This window comes from Fundulus heteroclitus, chromosome 11, assembly GCF_011125445.2.
Source record: "Fundulus heteroclitus isolate FHET01 chromosome 11, MU-UCD_Fhet_4.1, whole genome shotgun sequence".
NCBI lineage: Eukaryota > Metazoa > Chordata > Actinopteri > Cyprinodontiformes > Fundulidae > Fundulus > Fundulus heteroclitus.
The window spans coordinates 26355713-26372226 of NC_046371.1; the positions used below are offsets into that span (position 1 = coordinate 26355713).

General features: G+C 41.0%; 1 protein-coding gene across 5 annotated transcripts; it reads left to right on the plus strand.

Annotated features, from left to right (window-relative positions):
- Positions 1–6577: 6577 nt before the first annotated feature.
- Positions 6578–16128, plus strand: pafah1b2 (platelet-activating factor acetylhydrolase 1b, catalytic subunit 2). 5 transcript variants are annotated; one of them, XM_012867177.3, is made up of 6 exons: positions 6578–6793; positions 8084–8226; positions 10545–10634; positions 11066–11182; positions 11386–11508; positions 13504–16128. In XM_012867177.3, exons 2-6 carry the CDS (start codon positions 8146–8148, stop codon positions 13780–13782), a joined length of 690 nt encoding a protein of 229 aa, XP_012722631.2. In that variant the 5' UTR covers positions 6578–6793; positions 8084–8145; the 3' UTR covers positions 13783–16128. The 5 variants fall into 5 exon arrangements, with proteins under 5 accessions (XP_012722631.2, XP_021174478.2, XP_021174477.2 ...); XM_021318803.2 differs by lacking the exon at positions 6578–6793 and adding an exon at positions 6800–6937; XM_021318802.2 differs by lacking the exon at positions 6578–6793 and adding an exon at positions 6953–7038.
- Positions 16129–16514: the final 386 nt, after the last annotated feature.

Sequence of the window (16514 nt, forward strand, 5' to 3'; positions counted from 1 at the left end):
CTGCCATCGTATTAACATTAACAGCTGCAGTCAGACCAAGTGGAAAAAGAGGAAGTAATAAAACACGAAGCACAAATACACGAAGTGGAAAAAGAGGAGGTAAAAAAACACCAAGTAGAAATACATGAAGTGGAAATACACGAAGTGGAGAAAGAAGTAAAAAAACACGAAGTAGAAATACACAAAGTGGAAAAAGAGGAAGTAAAACGCAAAGTAGAAATAAACAAAGTGGAAAAAGAGGAAGTAAAAAAACACCAAGTAGAAATACAAGAAGTGGAAAAAAGGGAGAAGGAAATAAAAAGGGCAGGCAAAAATTGGGTTGGTAAAAAAACAGTTAGAAAAGTTAGAGGCAGAAATAAATGATTGTTTCAGAAATATAAGTTTTAAATAAAATAGAAAGAAATATTTATGGTGGAGGAAAAACATGCTTTAGAAATGTTGCTTTAAAAACAAGAAGTAGAAATACACAAAGTGGAAAAAGGGGAAAAGGAAATAAAAGGGCAGGCGTAAATCCTTTGGGTAAAAAAACAGCTAGAAAAGTTAGAGGCAGAAATAAATATATGTTTCAGAAATATAAGTTTAAAATAAAATAGAAAGAAATATTTATGGTGGAGTAAAAACATGCTTTAAAAATGTTGCTTTAAATACAAGAACTAGAAATACACAAAGTGGAAAAAGGGGAAAAGGAAATAAAAGGGCAGGTGTAAATCCTTTGGGTAAAAAAACAGCTAGAAATGTTAGAGGCAGAAATAAATGATTGTTTCAGAAATACAAGGGTTAAAAATAAGTCAGCATAAAAGCAAGAAGAAAAGTAAAAATAAAAGTGTAAGTTAAAATATATATTTTTTGATGAATAATTGATGAATTGTTGAAGAAATATCTTATTTTTATTATTTTGTCACATTAAATGGCACACAAATTAATATTATTAGACACTTTTCTTAAGCCATTTTATATTATTAAGTCCTTCATTTATTTCTGTGTGTATTTTTAATTATGGCAGGATTGGTCCTCCATATCTTTGGACCTTCTGCTATGGCTCGTAAACATTTTCCCAAAAAATGCTGAAGAACCAATTGATGTTTTTCCATATAAATATGATAACAAATGCGGGTTTTAGCAGATTTTTCATGGAATAATAGCGGTGAATTTCAACAGAATTACACTAAAAGAACCCGAGAGCTTTTTAAATCACACTTTACCTGTCAGATTGGAAAGCTAAATATTCAAAGTAACAAAGTATTCCACAAATATTAACATTCAAATGAAGAAATTGTATACATCATGTTTTTTTTGCATATTTTTCTTTATTTTATAATAGAAATAAATTGTTTTTTTTATATGACAACAAATTTACTATAGATGGGCTTATTTATCAAAATCCTAAATTCTTTTAATCTCCACAGGTCATGTAACATCTGCTGCTCTACATGAGCTTTTTTAGACTGCACTATGGTAAAAATGGCTCTATGCATCATAAAGTCTGCTGACTCCTGGATCAGGGTAGCAAAAGCTCTTTGTTTAGCATTAAATGTCAACTTGTTTGAGGAAAACATTTGAGTACGTTGCTAATCCAGAATTGTCCAAAAATTTATCAGGGATCTAAAGTCTCTTTTGAACAATCAAACCCGCTGAACGTTTTCATGTTAGCCTATATCAGGATAGAACCTCAAACGTCTTGAATCTCATCCTTGCCTGTGCTTTCAGAAATTTTGGTTGGACTTCGTTGTGGAGCGAATTGTTTTATAACTGGACCCTGCTCCACAACTTTAATCTTGACCTGTCTTTTGTGTGTGTTCCTTGGTATTCATTATGCTGTTTGTTCACTAATGTTCTCTAAAAAAAAAGAAACTGAGGCCTTCACTAAAGGGTTGGATTTGCACTGAGATTGTGTTACACATGTGTGGACTTGGTTTACTAATCAGTCTCCTCCTGCAGCAGTTGATGGTAATCTCAATGATGGATGGAAAACTGCTTCTGGTGATCTTGCCAGCTGCTTAGATCACCCATTGGGGAGCTTTCCTGTCCAGCACAGGGTCAGGAGCCTCTCCAGTCCACATCTATGGAAGACGATGAGGGATGGGAGCCCTGGTCAGGCTGCAGTGAGTTTCCTCATGAGATGGAGATTTTGGTCAGGTTTTCCTCAAGGTCATGGTTGTAGAAGACTGTAAGAGATTATGAGATTACAGAGACTGGACTGCAAAGTTGGTTGCAATGGAAATTACAGATAAACGGACTCTGAAGGCAAAGTGTCTGACATAGACTGGACAGAATGACTGTTATGGGTGATATGTGTCAGCAAGGACATCTGCATTACTGCATGATCTTCTCCACCAATGTGATGAACAGAACGCTGATATCATACTGTGCACGCCCCTGAATGGGTGGATACATGCTTGGTATTTAATGTCTGTTGGTGAGAACAAACGGGGTTCTCAGTTATCGGTTGTGTTGTTATGAGAACCCAGTACTGAATCTGCAAACATTCCTCTGTCTTTTAGATTAAACATGGTAAAATATATTTACGGTTTGAGTCTTTTTACTACTACAGAAGTCTACAATAGAAACACCGCATTATCAGATAAAAGAACCAGAGGAGGCCGAGAACAGGCCTATAGTATGACAAGACCATGTGAGGTTTTCGCTGAGGTGTAGCCTGAGCTGCTGTAGCCACAATGTGGATGGCTGCTCTTCCTATAAACCACAATTATCTTCTTTGTACCAACGTTATATTTATGCAGAGGTTGTTGGCTTTGCACCAAGACTTTAAGTGCTGCTCCCACAGCCTCTACTACGCTGACCCGTTGCTGTGAAGGAACAGGTCCACAATGACAGCAGGGCAGCTCGGATGTGTAGTTGAGCAGTTATATGCCAGCCTTATTTACTGGTGGAGGAGTGCTGGTGAAGAGCAGCGACCATGTATGGGGTAAGATTACCGTCTTAAAAACATATGCGTAGGTGTCTACATTTGTAAATGTATGTGAATAAATTTAAGATTTGTATTTGTTTCTTGTTGTCAACTCATACATACGTGTGACATCGGGTGTTTCATATGTAAGAATACAAGTTTAGAAGTTACGAATACAAGTAAGAAAGTTACAACTTTGCAACAATACAAGTACGAATCACAAAGTTACGAGTACGAATGTAAACCCCCTGATGAAACTGTTATATTCCTTACCAGTTGGTGGCAGTAATGAAATATTACATCAGATTTTTCGTCTGTGAGAATGCAAGCTCTGTTTTGTCTTCTTCTTCTCGTTTAATGGTGGTTGGTGAACAACTTTCAGGTGCATTACTGCCACCTAACTTCTTTAGGGGTTGTAGATTCGCACTGGTAAATTTTTGATTTGTACTCGTAAAATTGTAATTTTGTACTCGTGAATTAGTTATTTGTAGTTGTATGTATTGTTACAGTAGTAGGGCCTCCCTACTGAAGCTGCTGCCCCCGCGACCCGACCCCGGATAAGCGGAAGAAGACGGACGGACGGAATTAGTTATTTGTAGTTGTATGTATTGTTACAAAGTTGTAACTTTGTAACCTGTATTTGTAACTTCTAAACTTGTATCATCACAGATGAAACATCAGCTGTCACATGTATGAGTCAACAAGGAACAAATCCATCCATCCATTTCCCAACACGTCTATCCCTTGTGGGGTCGCCAGGGGTGCTGGTGCCCATCTCCAGCTGTCAATGGGCGAGAGGTGGGATACACCCTGGATAGGTCGCCAGTGTATCGCAGCAAGGAACAAACACAAATCTTAAATTGATTCACATTTATTGACTTGCATTTACAAATCCAGACACCTATGCACACATTTATATTGACAGTTATCTTACCCCGTAACCATAGATCTTCAGGGTCTGTGTCCTGCGGGTGAAGAAGTCCAGCACCCAGGTAAACTGATTGTTGAAGTGCCAGCTATATCACCAGGGTCTGTGTGATTGTTGTGCAGAACGCCCACCTGTGACCTTAGAGGAGCTTGTTGGGTGAGGACCTGATGGACCACAGCTACCACAGCTTCAGATATACACCCATTTCTCCTGTACTCATTCTGGCGAGGGTCCACACTGATATTGATGGTTTCCTTTGAGCTTTATGACATAAACTGATGGTCATACATTGCCCTAAAGAATTTTCTGGTACAGAGCAGTTCTATCAATTCATACATTTTCCAAAGCAGGAAAACAACCCCAGAGCATTCCGCCACCACCAGCACGTTTGGCTGTTTTATGTTTTAATCCTGAAATACTGTGCTAATCTTACACCAGATGTAACGGGACGCAGACTTGTTCTTTGCAAAAAGGGAAATATTTGTCTTGTCATTCCACAGAATACTTTCCCCAAGTCCTTGGGGATCACTGAAACTTTTTTGGGGGAATGAAAAATTAGACTTTTGTTTTTTCCTTTTTTGTCAAGCAGTAGTTTTGGCCTGGAATCTGGATGCCCAATTTCATGCTATTTATTTCTTCACACATCAGGTTTTTGTCCCTTTTTTAATAAACAAAACGCTTTGTGAAAACAGCATTTGGTACTAACTCAGAATATCTTCTTTCATATTGACATTTATTTGATGATCCAAGACATTTAAGTGTGACAAATAAATAAACGAATTTGTCAGGGTGGGTACTTTTTCACAACAAACAACTAACGTGTATTTCCAGCAGGACTGCACAGTATAAGAACATTTTGCAATGATCATATCTGTTACAATATATGCCTGTTTTCTTCTTACCTTCTCACCAGAGATTCCATCACTCTGTGACGTTTAGCATTTTGGGTGCCGTCATTTGTGTCCAGGGTGAGCGTCTGCTGCTGCGGGATTCTTTCCAGCTGGCTTATTATTACGTTAGCATGGAAAAAATGCAAGTTCTTAACACTGGGAGTTTATTAGCCATCAATTATTGCGCTTTAATTAGACTTGTATAGCAAACTAAAATGGATTCTCAGCGTCATTCACAGCATGTCGGTGCTGAAAAGTTATTATTTTGTTTTTTTTTAAACATGACTGGTGAAGCAACAGTGCAAACCTTTAAGCTCTCTTTCATAATTTTGTTGTAAGTCACATCACACTGAGGGCCTTTCTTTACATTTTCTGAGACTGCTAAACCCGTCAGTGAATGTTCGACCCATGTTGAGGGTTCTGTCCATAAGATCCAGTTTAAGAACATTGTTAGCAGATATTGCAAGGTTCCCTTATGTAACCTAGAAACTGAAGGGATGCATAAGAAAAGAACTGTAACTTTAAAGTTAAATTGATATAAACATAAATAGCCTCATTTTAGTTCAATAGATAAAAAATAGTTAAAAATAAATTTCCATGCAAACATCAACATAAAAAGAATTGAGTTACACTTTGATCGTTCCTTGAAAGCTGTAGCTAAATTTGAGGACAACGTGGGCTACTTTAAAGAAAAGGCGAGTAGAATCTAAACAAAATCTTTGATCTCTTCATCTCATTTTTGTTTTTCCTCCTTTTTAATTGTTTAATTTCCAGAGAAAACACATGCAGGAGTTCAGTGAGCAATTGGAATAGGCTTGCTGCTGCCTACTTCTTTTGTGCTTTACACTATTTTTATTTCAAGTGGAAAATAAGATTTGCATTAGCATAGAAAATTAACTCATTGTTTTATGAGGTTTGCCATATAAATTAATTTCTTCCCCCAATATTTTATTACATTGCTATAATTAACATTATTTTGTTCTAAAAAAAAAATTATTTTGGTAATTACATTATGGTTTATATAGTTTCATGGAATCCTTCCAAGAAAGAAAAAAAAAAGTGCCACATGAGCTTCTCCGTCATTTAAAACTTGTTTGTGATTAAAGATTGACATGACATTTGTGTTAAAAGGTGCCTGCAAATACCGTCGTCACTTTTCTGATTAAAATGGGTGAAATTAAGAGCCCAAGATTTCTGACCAATATCATCTCATGTGTGTTTGAATACATGCCAGTTTCTTAAAACAACTCTCAAATACTGTACCTCATTATAGCTGTCAAGTATGTTCACATGATCACTTGTACAACTGAATTAGTGAGGTGTATGTTTCAACACACCTTCAGACTAGTTTTTGAATTCTTGGAGCACAAGTGATGAATTAAGGACTCCGACTGGTGAGGTCCAAAGGTCAGCAGCCTGCTGTGTGAGCTGGATTGCTGGAAAGCTGTTTTTAAAAAGGATTTGAAGAATTACCTGCAATGAAAAGGAAACTCTGACAAATCCTAACAGACTGAATGTCTGGGGAGGGTATGGAACTTTATAATCACCCTGGATTAGAAATTACATGGGGTGAATTAGAATTTACAAACACTTTACCCTTCCCTGCTCATTTTAATAACTTGTTACGTTTTTTTTTATACATTCAAACTGAAACGCAGCATTTTCTTGACGCCATTAATAATCAGATGACAACGGGTGAGCCCCATTTATCACAGGGCGACAGAATGGGTGCACCGGGTGGTGGGCGACGCTTGCACACGTTTCCAACAAGCGCTTGGAGAGAGACGGGCGATCACGTGACCGGCGGCACAGAGTTGCTTTAAATAACGAACAGTGTCAATAAATTGACTTTAGGTTTCAGCTGGTGTCCAAATGTGCATGGACAGTGATTGATGGCGTAAAATGACCTTAAATCGTCCAGACGGGTTTGTCTATGACCTCGTCCCGCCGGGTAAGAGGTTTGCTCTCGATTTAAGAGGTAATCTCCTCCCACACCGTCTCCTGATCCCTTCCTCCATAGTGATCTGCCGGCCTGACGTTAGGGAATGCACCCGTCGAGCAGCTGAGGTAAGAGATGATGACAGGAAACGCGTTTTGGCATATCGGAGTGATAGGAGTTATCTGTTATAACCTGATTAACCTGATGTGGCGGCCTGCACTGTTCAAGGAATATTTTTATTAGCTGCTAGCACTTTCGACCTTTGGAAACAGGTGCAGTGACTAGCTAAGTTCCCCCGTGTTTTCCTACCAGCTGTGGCTGTGCCCGCCATCACGCCGTGGCGCTTCTAAACGGTGGTTTACGGCAACTGGAGGTGAACTCATGGTGTATTCAGGGTTACCACGTAGACTACAGGACCTATGTTGACACGCCTCAACGCATTTAAAGCTACTATTCGTGATTAGGTTTTCACTAAAAGGTGTAGACTGATAACACCGATTGGTAATGATTTATAGTGTATTGTTACTATTTTGTTTTAAATGTTTACTAAAAATAACTGGGAAATTATGATTTATGTGCATTTTATTTATTAAGAGCCACAACAACAGAGCTAACGATCTGGCGCTTTTGTCATATATAATTTAAAACATTTGAGTTTTAAATTCTCTTTCGGTTAAGTCAGCTGTTGTTGGGCAGGAAATAACTCGATTATTTAGAACAAATCTTTCATACACAAATACAGGTTTAAGAAATATTTTAACGTACTGTTGAAGAAAATATGTATTTTAAGATTACTTAAAAGTGAGCTCACTGCTCAGCTGTAGGCTACATATATACGTATTTATAAAACGTAATAATATGTTAAAGGTCTCGACATAAAAAGTCTTGTGTACGACGGTACGTGAACGCACCATGGACTTAAAACTCGCCCGTAAAGCACCGTGTAGTGGCGCAAATGGCGGGCGGGGGGGCCGCATCTCGCCGTTGACGCTGCAGCTCTGGACTTCTCCTGACTCGGCCTGTCTAGTTCACCTCCCTGATACAGCTTGCGGTTGTCAGTGTCTGTACTAAACCTTTACGGCAGCACGGAGGCAGAGTTCAGCCGTGGCGGAGGAACTACGGGTTTGACAGGAGCGACGGCATCCTGTCAGCGTCAGGTGGAGCCTCTTGATTTATGACCTGCCCGGTTTAACGGCGGGCGTGTCCGTCCTCCTGTCATTAGCTTCCTAGCAGCTTTCACGCTAAAACAACCTGGAACCCGGCGGAGTTGACGTGCGCCGCCTTCATACATCCCGCGTTTATTCGTGCCAGTCAGTCTGCTCCACTGCAGAGAGCTGCAGCGTCACCCTCATGTTTACACGCACTATATTCTGAACTAAGTTGAGTCCGCGACGTCGGGCGGCTGTCTTGTCTTCCAGCGTCGAGCCGCGGACTGGTGCTCTGTTGAAGCCACCGAGCAGCGGCGGGGTTCTCCTGCACGATGAGCGGCGATGACCTGAACCCGGCGGCGGTGCCTCAGCCGGTGGAGGATCTCCATGGAGACGGACGGTGGCTGGCGCAGGTACGGTGTGCGTCCATTGCCGTGAAGACATCGCTTATCCACCGGGTACCGGGCTTGTTTAGTGGCGCCTCCTGGCCGCTCTCTGCCAGGTTGATCCTCTGAAGCCAGAGCAACTTAAGTGGGCCAGCTTGGCTTCAGGTCTGACGGCCCCTGGCTGCGATCGCCTTGTTGGATTATTTGGCCCTGCACCGATGGCTCATTTATATCACCATGATGCTCTGATTGACAGAAATCACAGCATGGGGTGCTTAATCTTAACAACAACAGCCAAAAGCTTTGGTGCTTTACAAGAACATTTGTTTATACTTGTGCTTTTGTCACGTTGAAACCACACGTTGGGAGTTTCTGTGATGATCCAACACAAAGTTGCATATAGTTCATAGTAGAAGAGAATTTAATTATGAGGGTTTTTTTTGTTTTTTTTTGTTTGTTTTTTTTTTACAAAGAAGCAAATCTGAAAAGTGTGCATTCGTATTCAGCCCCATGATTTAACACTGCATTTACAAATCTAAGACTTTAGGGCCAATCCACCAATTGGATCTAAAACTTTATTTTATTCTGTTACTTTCCATTTTTTTTTATTCACACTTGCATTTATATAGATTTAAAAATGACTATAACAAAGCATAACAAATGTGTTTATTTTGCATGAAGTTAAGGTGAACTCTGACTCAAAGGTCAGCCCTTCGTATGGCACAACACCAATCAGGTAGCTCGGTTTCAGAAAGGTTGGTGCCTAATAGCATTGAGAGGACCCACAAGGCTGAAGCTTGTTGGTCCTTAGAGACTGGCTTTCGGTACCCATCCCTACCTCCGACCAGCTTCCCTTTCTCTGCTGCAGAAAAGCATCCCCGCAGCATGATGCCACCATCACCGTGTTTCACTCTTGGGATGGTTAGTTTAGGGTGAGACACAGTGTTAGTTTTCTGCCACACATGGTGTTTGTTTCCACTGTTGGCTAAATATCTTGGTTTTTGGCATCATCTAAGCAGAGCACCTTTTCCCACATGCTTGCCTAAATGCCTTTTTATGGTTGTCTTTTAATACGGACTTTCTTCTGTAAAGGCGAGGCTGCACAATATCAGGAATTGCTTCACTAATGTGGAATAATCTGAAAACTATATAAATGATTATGAATCCCCCACATTGTTCTTCAACACAATATCCTCCCACTCTTTGTCAGCGTTAGCATCTTGGATACTAAAAATACACATCAAGTGTGGAGCGTTGAGCACAGTAAAAAATCAATCCAACTGATCAAAAGTATTACTGGCATGCAGCTTCCAACGGTTGCTATGTTGAGCAGCTATATGAGGCCAGATGTTAGTTTTTTTTTTTTTGTTTTTTTTTTTTTTTTGGAGTGTGTGCCTAATGGTTGTCCTGACACCAGATGCTCCCACATGAGATGCTGATCTCTTGTCCAGAGTTGCCATGGGTCATGATGGTGATGGTGCACCAAATTCTAAAGCAGGGGTCTCAAACTCATTTCTACATTGGGCCACTTTGGCATCATGAAGTCATTAAAAGTGCCTGTTGCACTTGTATAGATGATTCTTGATTTCAGAAATTCTTTCCAGTTCACGTAAAAGTATTTAAACAAGGCAAAGTAACAGTAAAGCAGCACCCTTAGTCTTAGTTTAGACAGTTTATATGCAAAAAAGTTGATATTGGCGTGAATTACACTTTAAACTCATCATTCTGCTTGACTTTTTTACTTTTTGGACATTTCTAGGTTGTTTTAGTGTGTTGTGGGAAATCTGACATCTAGTGGCTGGATGATGTTACTACACATTTAAAAAAATCAACATTCACTATAGGAGACAGTTTAAGCCACTTTATACAATTTAAAAGGATATATGCCTCTACTTTATGACATTTTACTTTATTGGCTCTGGACGAATTCCCTTGATGGGCCGGAATCGGCCCGCAGGCCTTGAGTTTGACACAATGCTCTAAAGCCTTAACTGACCAGCTGTTTATAGACCAATAGATGAAACTATACCTAATGGCTGTCTTCTGAAAGCAGCTGCATGCATGCTTTTATTTATTCAAGGGTGTCCGAGTAAAAGGGATTTGTTAAAACCGCACTCTTATTTCCCAAAACAACTGTACATCATGTTTCCTTCACCTCACAATTATTTGCAACTTTGTGTCTGTCACATAAGAGCCCTGTAAAATCAATGAAACCATCAATGTAACGAAACAAAATGTGGAAAAGCCTTAGGGTTGTACATACTTTAACGAAGCATGGTGGTGGTGATTTTGGGGGAGGTTTGTCAGATCTATGCCTATAGTGAGCACTTCTCGTGTGTTTTCAGCATGCGAGGTTTGTGCAGGAGTGCAAAGACGGGGAACCAGAGGTTCTTTTCGTAGGGGACTCGATGGTGCAACTGATGGAGCAGTATGAGGTGAGGCGAACTGAGCGCGTTGCATGTTGGACCTTCTTTACTGCGTTTCTGCACCGCAAATACACACTCTGCCAAGTTAACGAGCTTCTAATTAGCCGTTTTCTTCATGTCGTTTACACGTTATCACCCCGCTGTTCCTTCATAAGCCATTTTTGTAGCAACGCATTTAAAAAGGCGGAGACCACAGCAGAAGTTAATTGAGTATTGTTTGGCGTTTGAATGCAGACAAGGTTTATTGAGCATTCTTTTCAGTACAGGTTCAGCTAATTTATTTGTCATTAAAATAACAGGCGGCGGTAATTTGCTTTGTAGAAGCTGCTCATCTTACAAATGCTGCAAAGTGAAAAGCAGAGGCGTGCTCCGTTTGTTCTTGTTCGCAGGGCATTTCTGTAAAATTGAGATTTATTTAATTTCTTTATTTTTCTGCCCAGATCTGGAGGGAGATGTTCTCTCCTCTTCACGCGCTCAACTTCGGCCTTGCCGGGGACACGACCTGCAACGTGCTGTGGAGGCTGCAGAACGGAGAGCTACAGAACATCCGCCCAAAGGTGGCAAAGCAAAGCTAAATCCACCATTTTTTTTTGTTTTTGTTTTTGCTTAGACATTGGTATGCGAGGCCCTCCCTGGAGAGACTTCATCAAGGCCACCCCATCAAGTTTCATGTGTCGCCTGCTTTCTGATGGGTGTGTAATTTAACTGTGCCCAGTGAAATCCACAGTAACAAGCCGTGTGTCTGCTCTCTATCGCTAAGGCGGTGGTTTTGTGGGTCGGAACCAACAACCATGCACACACAGCGGAGCAGGTCGCAGGAGGAATCGTTGCCATTGCACAGCTGCTCACCAACCGGCTTCCCAAAGCGAAGATTGTTGTACTGGTGAGTTTATTAGTGTTATCTGACGCTCTGGCTTTAGAACTAGTAACGTGCAGCCGTTTTATGTATTTATATCTTTGTAAATGAGATGTAACGTCGTGAAAATTGCTTTTACATAAGAGATAAATAGTGATCTTGCTTAAACCAGGTTTTTTAAGCTATTTTAAACAGAGGTGTACAAAAACCCCGACTAATATTCGACAGCTGGTACCACTTTTACTTTTTATTAAATAATGTAAAAATAAGCTAAGCTAAAAAAATAGAAAGTCTTGCATGAAAGCCTGAGTACACCCAATGTAGACGCCGCGTCAGCAGCAATAACCGTCAGAAGTCGTTCTGTTCGACTTTGAGACGCTCTAATTGTTGGAGAGGAGTTTCTAAGGTGTCTGCATGGAGTGTGCATGTTCTCCCTCTGCATGCGTGGGTTCTCTCTGGGTACCCCGGCTTCCCCCCCACAGGTCCCAGTCATGACTGCTTGGTCTCTCCTAATTGCCCGAGGTGTATGTACGCACATGGTTGTTTGTCCTGTGTGTCTCTGTGGCCCTGTGATGGACTGCCGACCTGTCCTATAGACACTGGATGGATGTTTAAGTTCACTGAAATTTACAGAGACTGGTTTCTGCTCAGATCTCCAAAGATCCAAACGCATTATTTCGGTCAGATTGAGGTCTGCACTCATCTGACCTGGTAAAACATTAAAATGATTTCTTCTTTAGCCGTTCTGTTGTAGATCTGCTGCCTTGTTTAGGATCTTTGCCCGGCTGGTGACCCAGTTTGGGCAAAGCTTCAACTGTCAGAGAGATGTTCTCATATTTAACCTACAAATACTTTTTGTGTAATGAGGAGTTTATGAGCAGCTGTGGCCCGGGGCACCATATGGGGGGAAAGTTGGGACAATTTAAGGGCCCCTGTTAGTCAGGGCCCCAAAAAAGATAATGTATATGTCTATATTAGCTTTTGGGATTAGTACATTTATTTTTTACCATTGGGCCTAATATTCCTGGCGGCCCCCCTACCTGTGGCTGTATTTTAAGCTCAAACCGTCATGCCTCCACCACCGTGTTTGACAGTATGAGGTGTTCCTGCTAATGTTCTGGGTTTAGTGTTCGTCTTCTTGTTATCGCCAGACTTTCTCACTTTGGTCTCCGTCTCCTCTAGAACATCTGATTGAAGCGCCTCAAGTAGAGCTGGACGATATTTATCGATTTAATCGATTCATTTGAATTTTCAATTTAAAAAAAATGATTTTTAAAGATTGAATTTTTGGAAAATCAGGATCTGATTTTTGCCAAAGCACTCGTTGGGCCTTCATGAAGAGAATAGCATGCAATGATGAATATATGTTTATATATTGTAAAGGGGGAAACTCTTTTTTTTTTTTACCATAATATGAGGCACTTTAATTATGATTATTAAATAATTTTTTTAAGAAAGTTTGATGTTACACAAGTGAAGCCTGTTCTTAGCTCATTGTGTAAATTCACTGGCAGCAAACATTTTGTAATACTTCCTTTGTTTACAACAGCAGGGCCGCCATCTTGTTTTTACAAGCATGTTTCATGTTTTGTATTGAGTTACACTTTGAATTCAGGTCAACTCCAAGATGAAATGCTTGACATAAAAGCAATTATTCTTCCAATAATTTATTTTTATGAAACGAAAAGGAGGAAAAAAATTCATTAATCGGATTTGGTATAATAAAATCTGAGATTTTATTTTCAAGCCATGTCGCCCAGCCCTAACCTTAAGTACTGATGGTGTTCAATCTGTTGTGTGTCTTTTGGACGCATGAGCTTAGTTCTAAATGTATAGAATTTGGATAAAAATCCAGTAATTATGTATTACCTTCATTTCCCCACTGAGGGGCAATAAAGGGTAGTTCTATTCTAATCCATGTCCTAAAAAGTAAAACCCAAATAATCCGGAGTTTGCACTGAATGATTTGAACGAATCAAAGTGAAGTCTGGTAACATCTGATACGTCTTTGTGCCAACGAAGGGTCTGTTACCTCGGGGGGAGCGGCCCAACCCGCTGAGAGAGAAGAACGCCGCCGTCAACAGGCTCCTGTGCTCCTGGCTGCCACGGCTGGGCCAGGCTTCCTTGTTGGACGTGAGCAAAGAATTCGTCCACTCGGACGGGACCATCAGCTCACAGGACATGTTCGACTACCTCCACCTGACGTCGGCAGGCTACCGCACCCTCGCCAAGCCTCTCCTCGACCTGCTGCTTCAGATCCTGGAGGAGACGCCAGAGGACAGGAGGGCGTCGCTGGTTTAGCCGCCTCGGGCCCCCCAGGAGGCCTCTCCTGCTGGGAGCAGCAGAAGGGGCCCTTGAGCAGAGGGTTGGGTTTGGAGGACGACGCCGCTGAAGACGTAGACACCGATTGCATTAGTAGCCTGTAAGTCCAGTCCGCCGCAGTCACAGATGGTAGAAACAGACACAGAACGATGTTTGATCTGTTCCGCACTGAGCCGGGGGGAAAAATATTATCTTTTAGCTGTTCAGAGTCTCACCTGTGGCTGTATTTTGATGTCAGTGATCGTCAGTAAACCAAGCAGTAAAGAGGTAAAGCCTCTCCTGTCACGTGGATTGGTGCAGACCGTCCGTCTCATTTACATTCTAGTAGATTTCTCAGTGTCTGAAAACCGATCAAAATTAACTTTGAACATAATTTTACTTTAAGCAGCACGTCTTCTGTCAGCTTCTGCAACTCCAGTTTTAGAACCCGGTCATCACTATAAAATGCATTGCAGACGTTCCCATAGGCCCACTATATGCTTATATTAAAGTTGGACTTTTGTTTTAGTCAAATCTTTTTTTTCTTCAGGGTGGAATAATTGCACAACACACAACCTCAATAATCTCAAAATAAGATATACGTTCATTGTAAAATTTCTCTAATTTATACAGGGTCAACATGTTTCATAGAGGCTCCAGTATGTCCGTGAGTCTCCCTTACCAAGTTGCAGAGAAACGTTTTTGGAGTCGTCAACAAGCTTGTGACGCATTTCTTGCAGGAAATTTGACCGCTCTTCTTTTCAGAATTGGTAGAGCTCATTTTTGATTGGTTGCTTCCCAGACGGGATAATCCATCAAAAGGGTTGAGGTCCGGCCCGTTCCCGAACACCCAAACTGAAGAATTCAGAGGTGGTCTTCCTCCTCTATTACATTCAGTGTGTGCAATTCACCGGCGTCACTACCACTAAAACGAACCCTTGGCGTAATGCTGCCCCCCCTCCACTCTGCTGAAGTTTTGGTACAGTTCTGTCAGGTTTGACAGCCGTACCCGAACCTTGAAGGCGTCTGTTTAGGAGCAGGCGCTTTGCTCCGTCGTTGCTGAGAAACTGGTTTTACTGGGAATGGCGGCAGTGGCGGTCTAGTATCTTTCGGGTCATGGTAGGCTTACGCCTTTTGTGCTTCCTGAGTTGCTGTTGAACGTTTTAAAGATATGACCGTTCATCTTGTAGGGAGGGGAGTTTGCTCCAGAGGGTTCAGTGACCCCAAAAAAAAAAAGACCTAAACTGTGAACAAAGCAGGCTAACACTAAGGTTTTGGAAAGCTCCTGATCTCAACCCTGTTCAATATGTAGGAACTTACGGACCGGTCCGTAAGCCAGTCCGGCTAAAAGAGGAGCAGAAATTATGCCAAATGGTTCCAAAAAAGCTCTACAGCTTCTGCGTTTAACTAAATATTAGTGTGGATGTACTTTTAGGTAGCAAGACATCAAGAAAACATGCGATGTTCCAGAATAATATAAACAAATACAAAGTGTTTGTTTCTTTCTGATTTGGGTTCATAGCAACCTTTGGCAACTGGAAACATCTAAAATCTGTTGTTTGGATGTCAGCAAAGAGGTTTTATTGAATGGTTGCTTCTGGCAGAAAGCTGCTGTCGAGGCATTAAAGCGACTGTTGTTTCCTAATCACCTCAGCAGCTGTTTAGCTTCTAAAATGTTTATGCTGCATTAAAACAAGTGTCACCAAATAACAGGCACAGAAAGCCTGAGACTTACTTAAACACTTACTGCAGTTCTTTATGAAATGCATATAGAATAGTTTTGACCCTGTGGATTGGAGAAAATCCTCATGAAATGACATTAAATGCACCAAATTCTCGCCTTCAAGCTTCACAGTAGTTGTATGTTTTATTATTTGACCCTGCGGGGGAAAAAAAAAGACTCAGCACCGTGTCTGTAAACTTGTGTAAAGAAGTGGAGACAGACGGCTGTATTTGGCCCGTCAGCAGAATATCTCCCAGCTTGTGCTCGTCAAACTGGATGCTAACGCGGCACAGCAGCGTGTTTGCTAACGCGAGCCTCCACTGTGTCGTAGAAAGAGCTGGACGTTAGCCACGCCCAGCCGGTATCGAGCAACCTTCCATATTAGCGACGCCGATCGCATCGTAGCTGCCCGACATTCTGTCAGTCTTCCAGACACCTTCAGTGAAGAGCAACGCTCCTTCCCCTTCCAGCAGCTTTATTTACTCTGCATCCATGATTAAACGTCATTGTTTGGATAGCACATTATATATGGCAACTTCTTTGTAAATGCTTTGTAAATCAGTATGAGCACAGATCTAAATGTACTGGTTGACTGAGTCCTGCTAGCTGTTGCAGAAAAAAAAGGAAAATATGACTTTGCTGGGATTTTACCTTGTCGTGCATTTCTTCCTAGTGAGCACAGTTTGATTGTGACGCCTAGGCGTGGGCCGCTGCGACAATCCTGAGTGAAATTATGTCACGTCACACAAATTAATAATAAAAAAAACAAAGAAAATTTAAGCAATGATCAAATGACTTTCCTTTTAAATTAAGATGGAATCAGTTATCCTCTCTGTTAACATAGCTTCAATTATCTCCGTTCTGATAGTACTGGCTACAACATTTTTGTTTAGATACATAAACAAAACAAAAATAGAGAATAAACACCTGCTGAATTTAGTTGCATTTTTCAAAATGTATGTATTTTTTATTTTTATTTTCCAGTTTTTTTGCTCTTTGTAGAGTAACG

Excerpts from the sequence above, each read along its gene's own strand:
- pafah1b2 (XM_012867177.3), top strand. The coding sequence starts at position 8,146 with ATGAGCGGCGATGACCTGAACCCGGCGGCGGTGCCTCAGCCGGTGGAG. Across the intron at positions 8,227-10,544 it reads ACGGACGGTGGCTGGCGCAG|CATGCGAGGTTTGTGCAGGA; the intron begins GTACGGTGTGCG and ends GTGTGTTTTCAG. Across the intron at positions 11,183-11,385 it reads TACAGAACATCCGCCCAAAG|GCGGTGGTTTTGTGGGTCGG; the intron begins GTGGCAAAGCAA and ends TCTATCGCTAAG.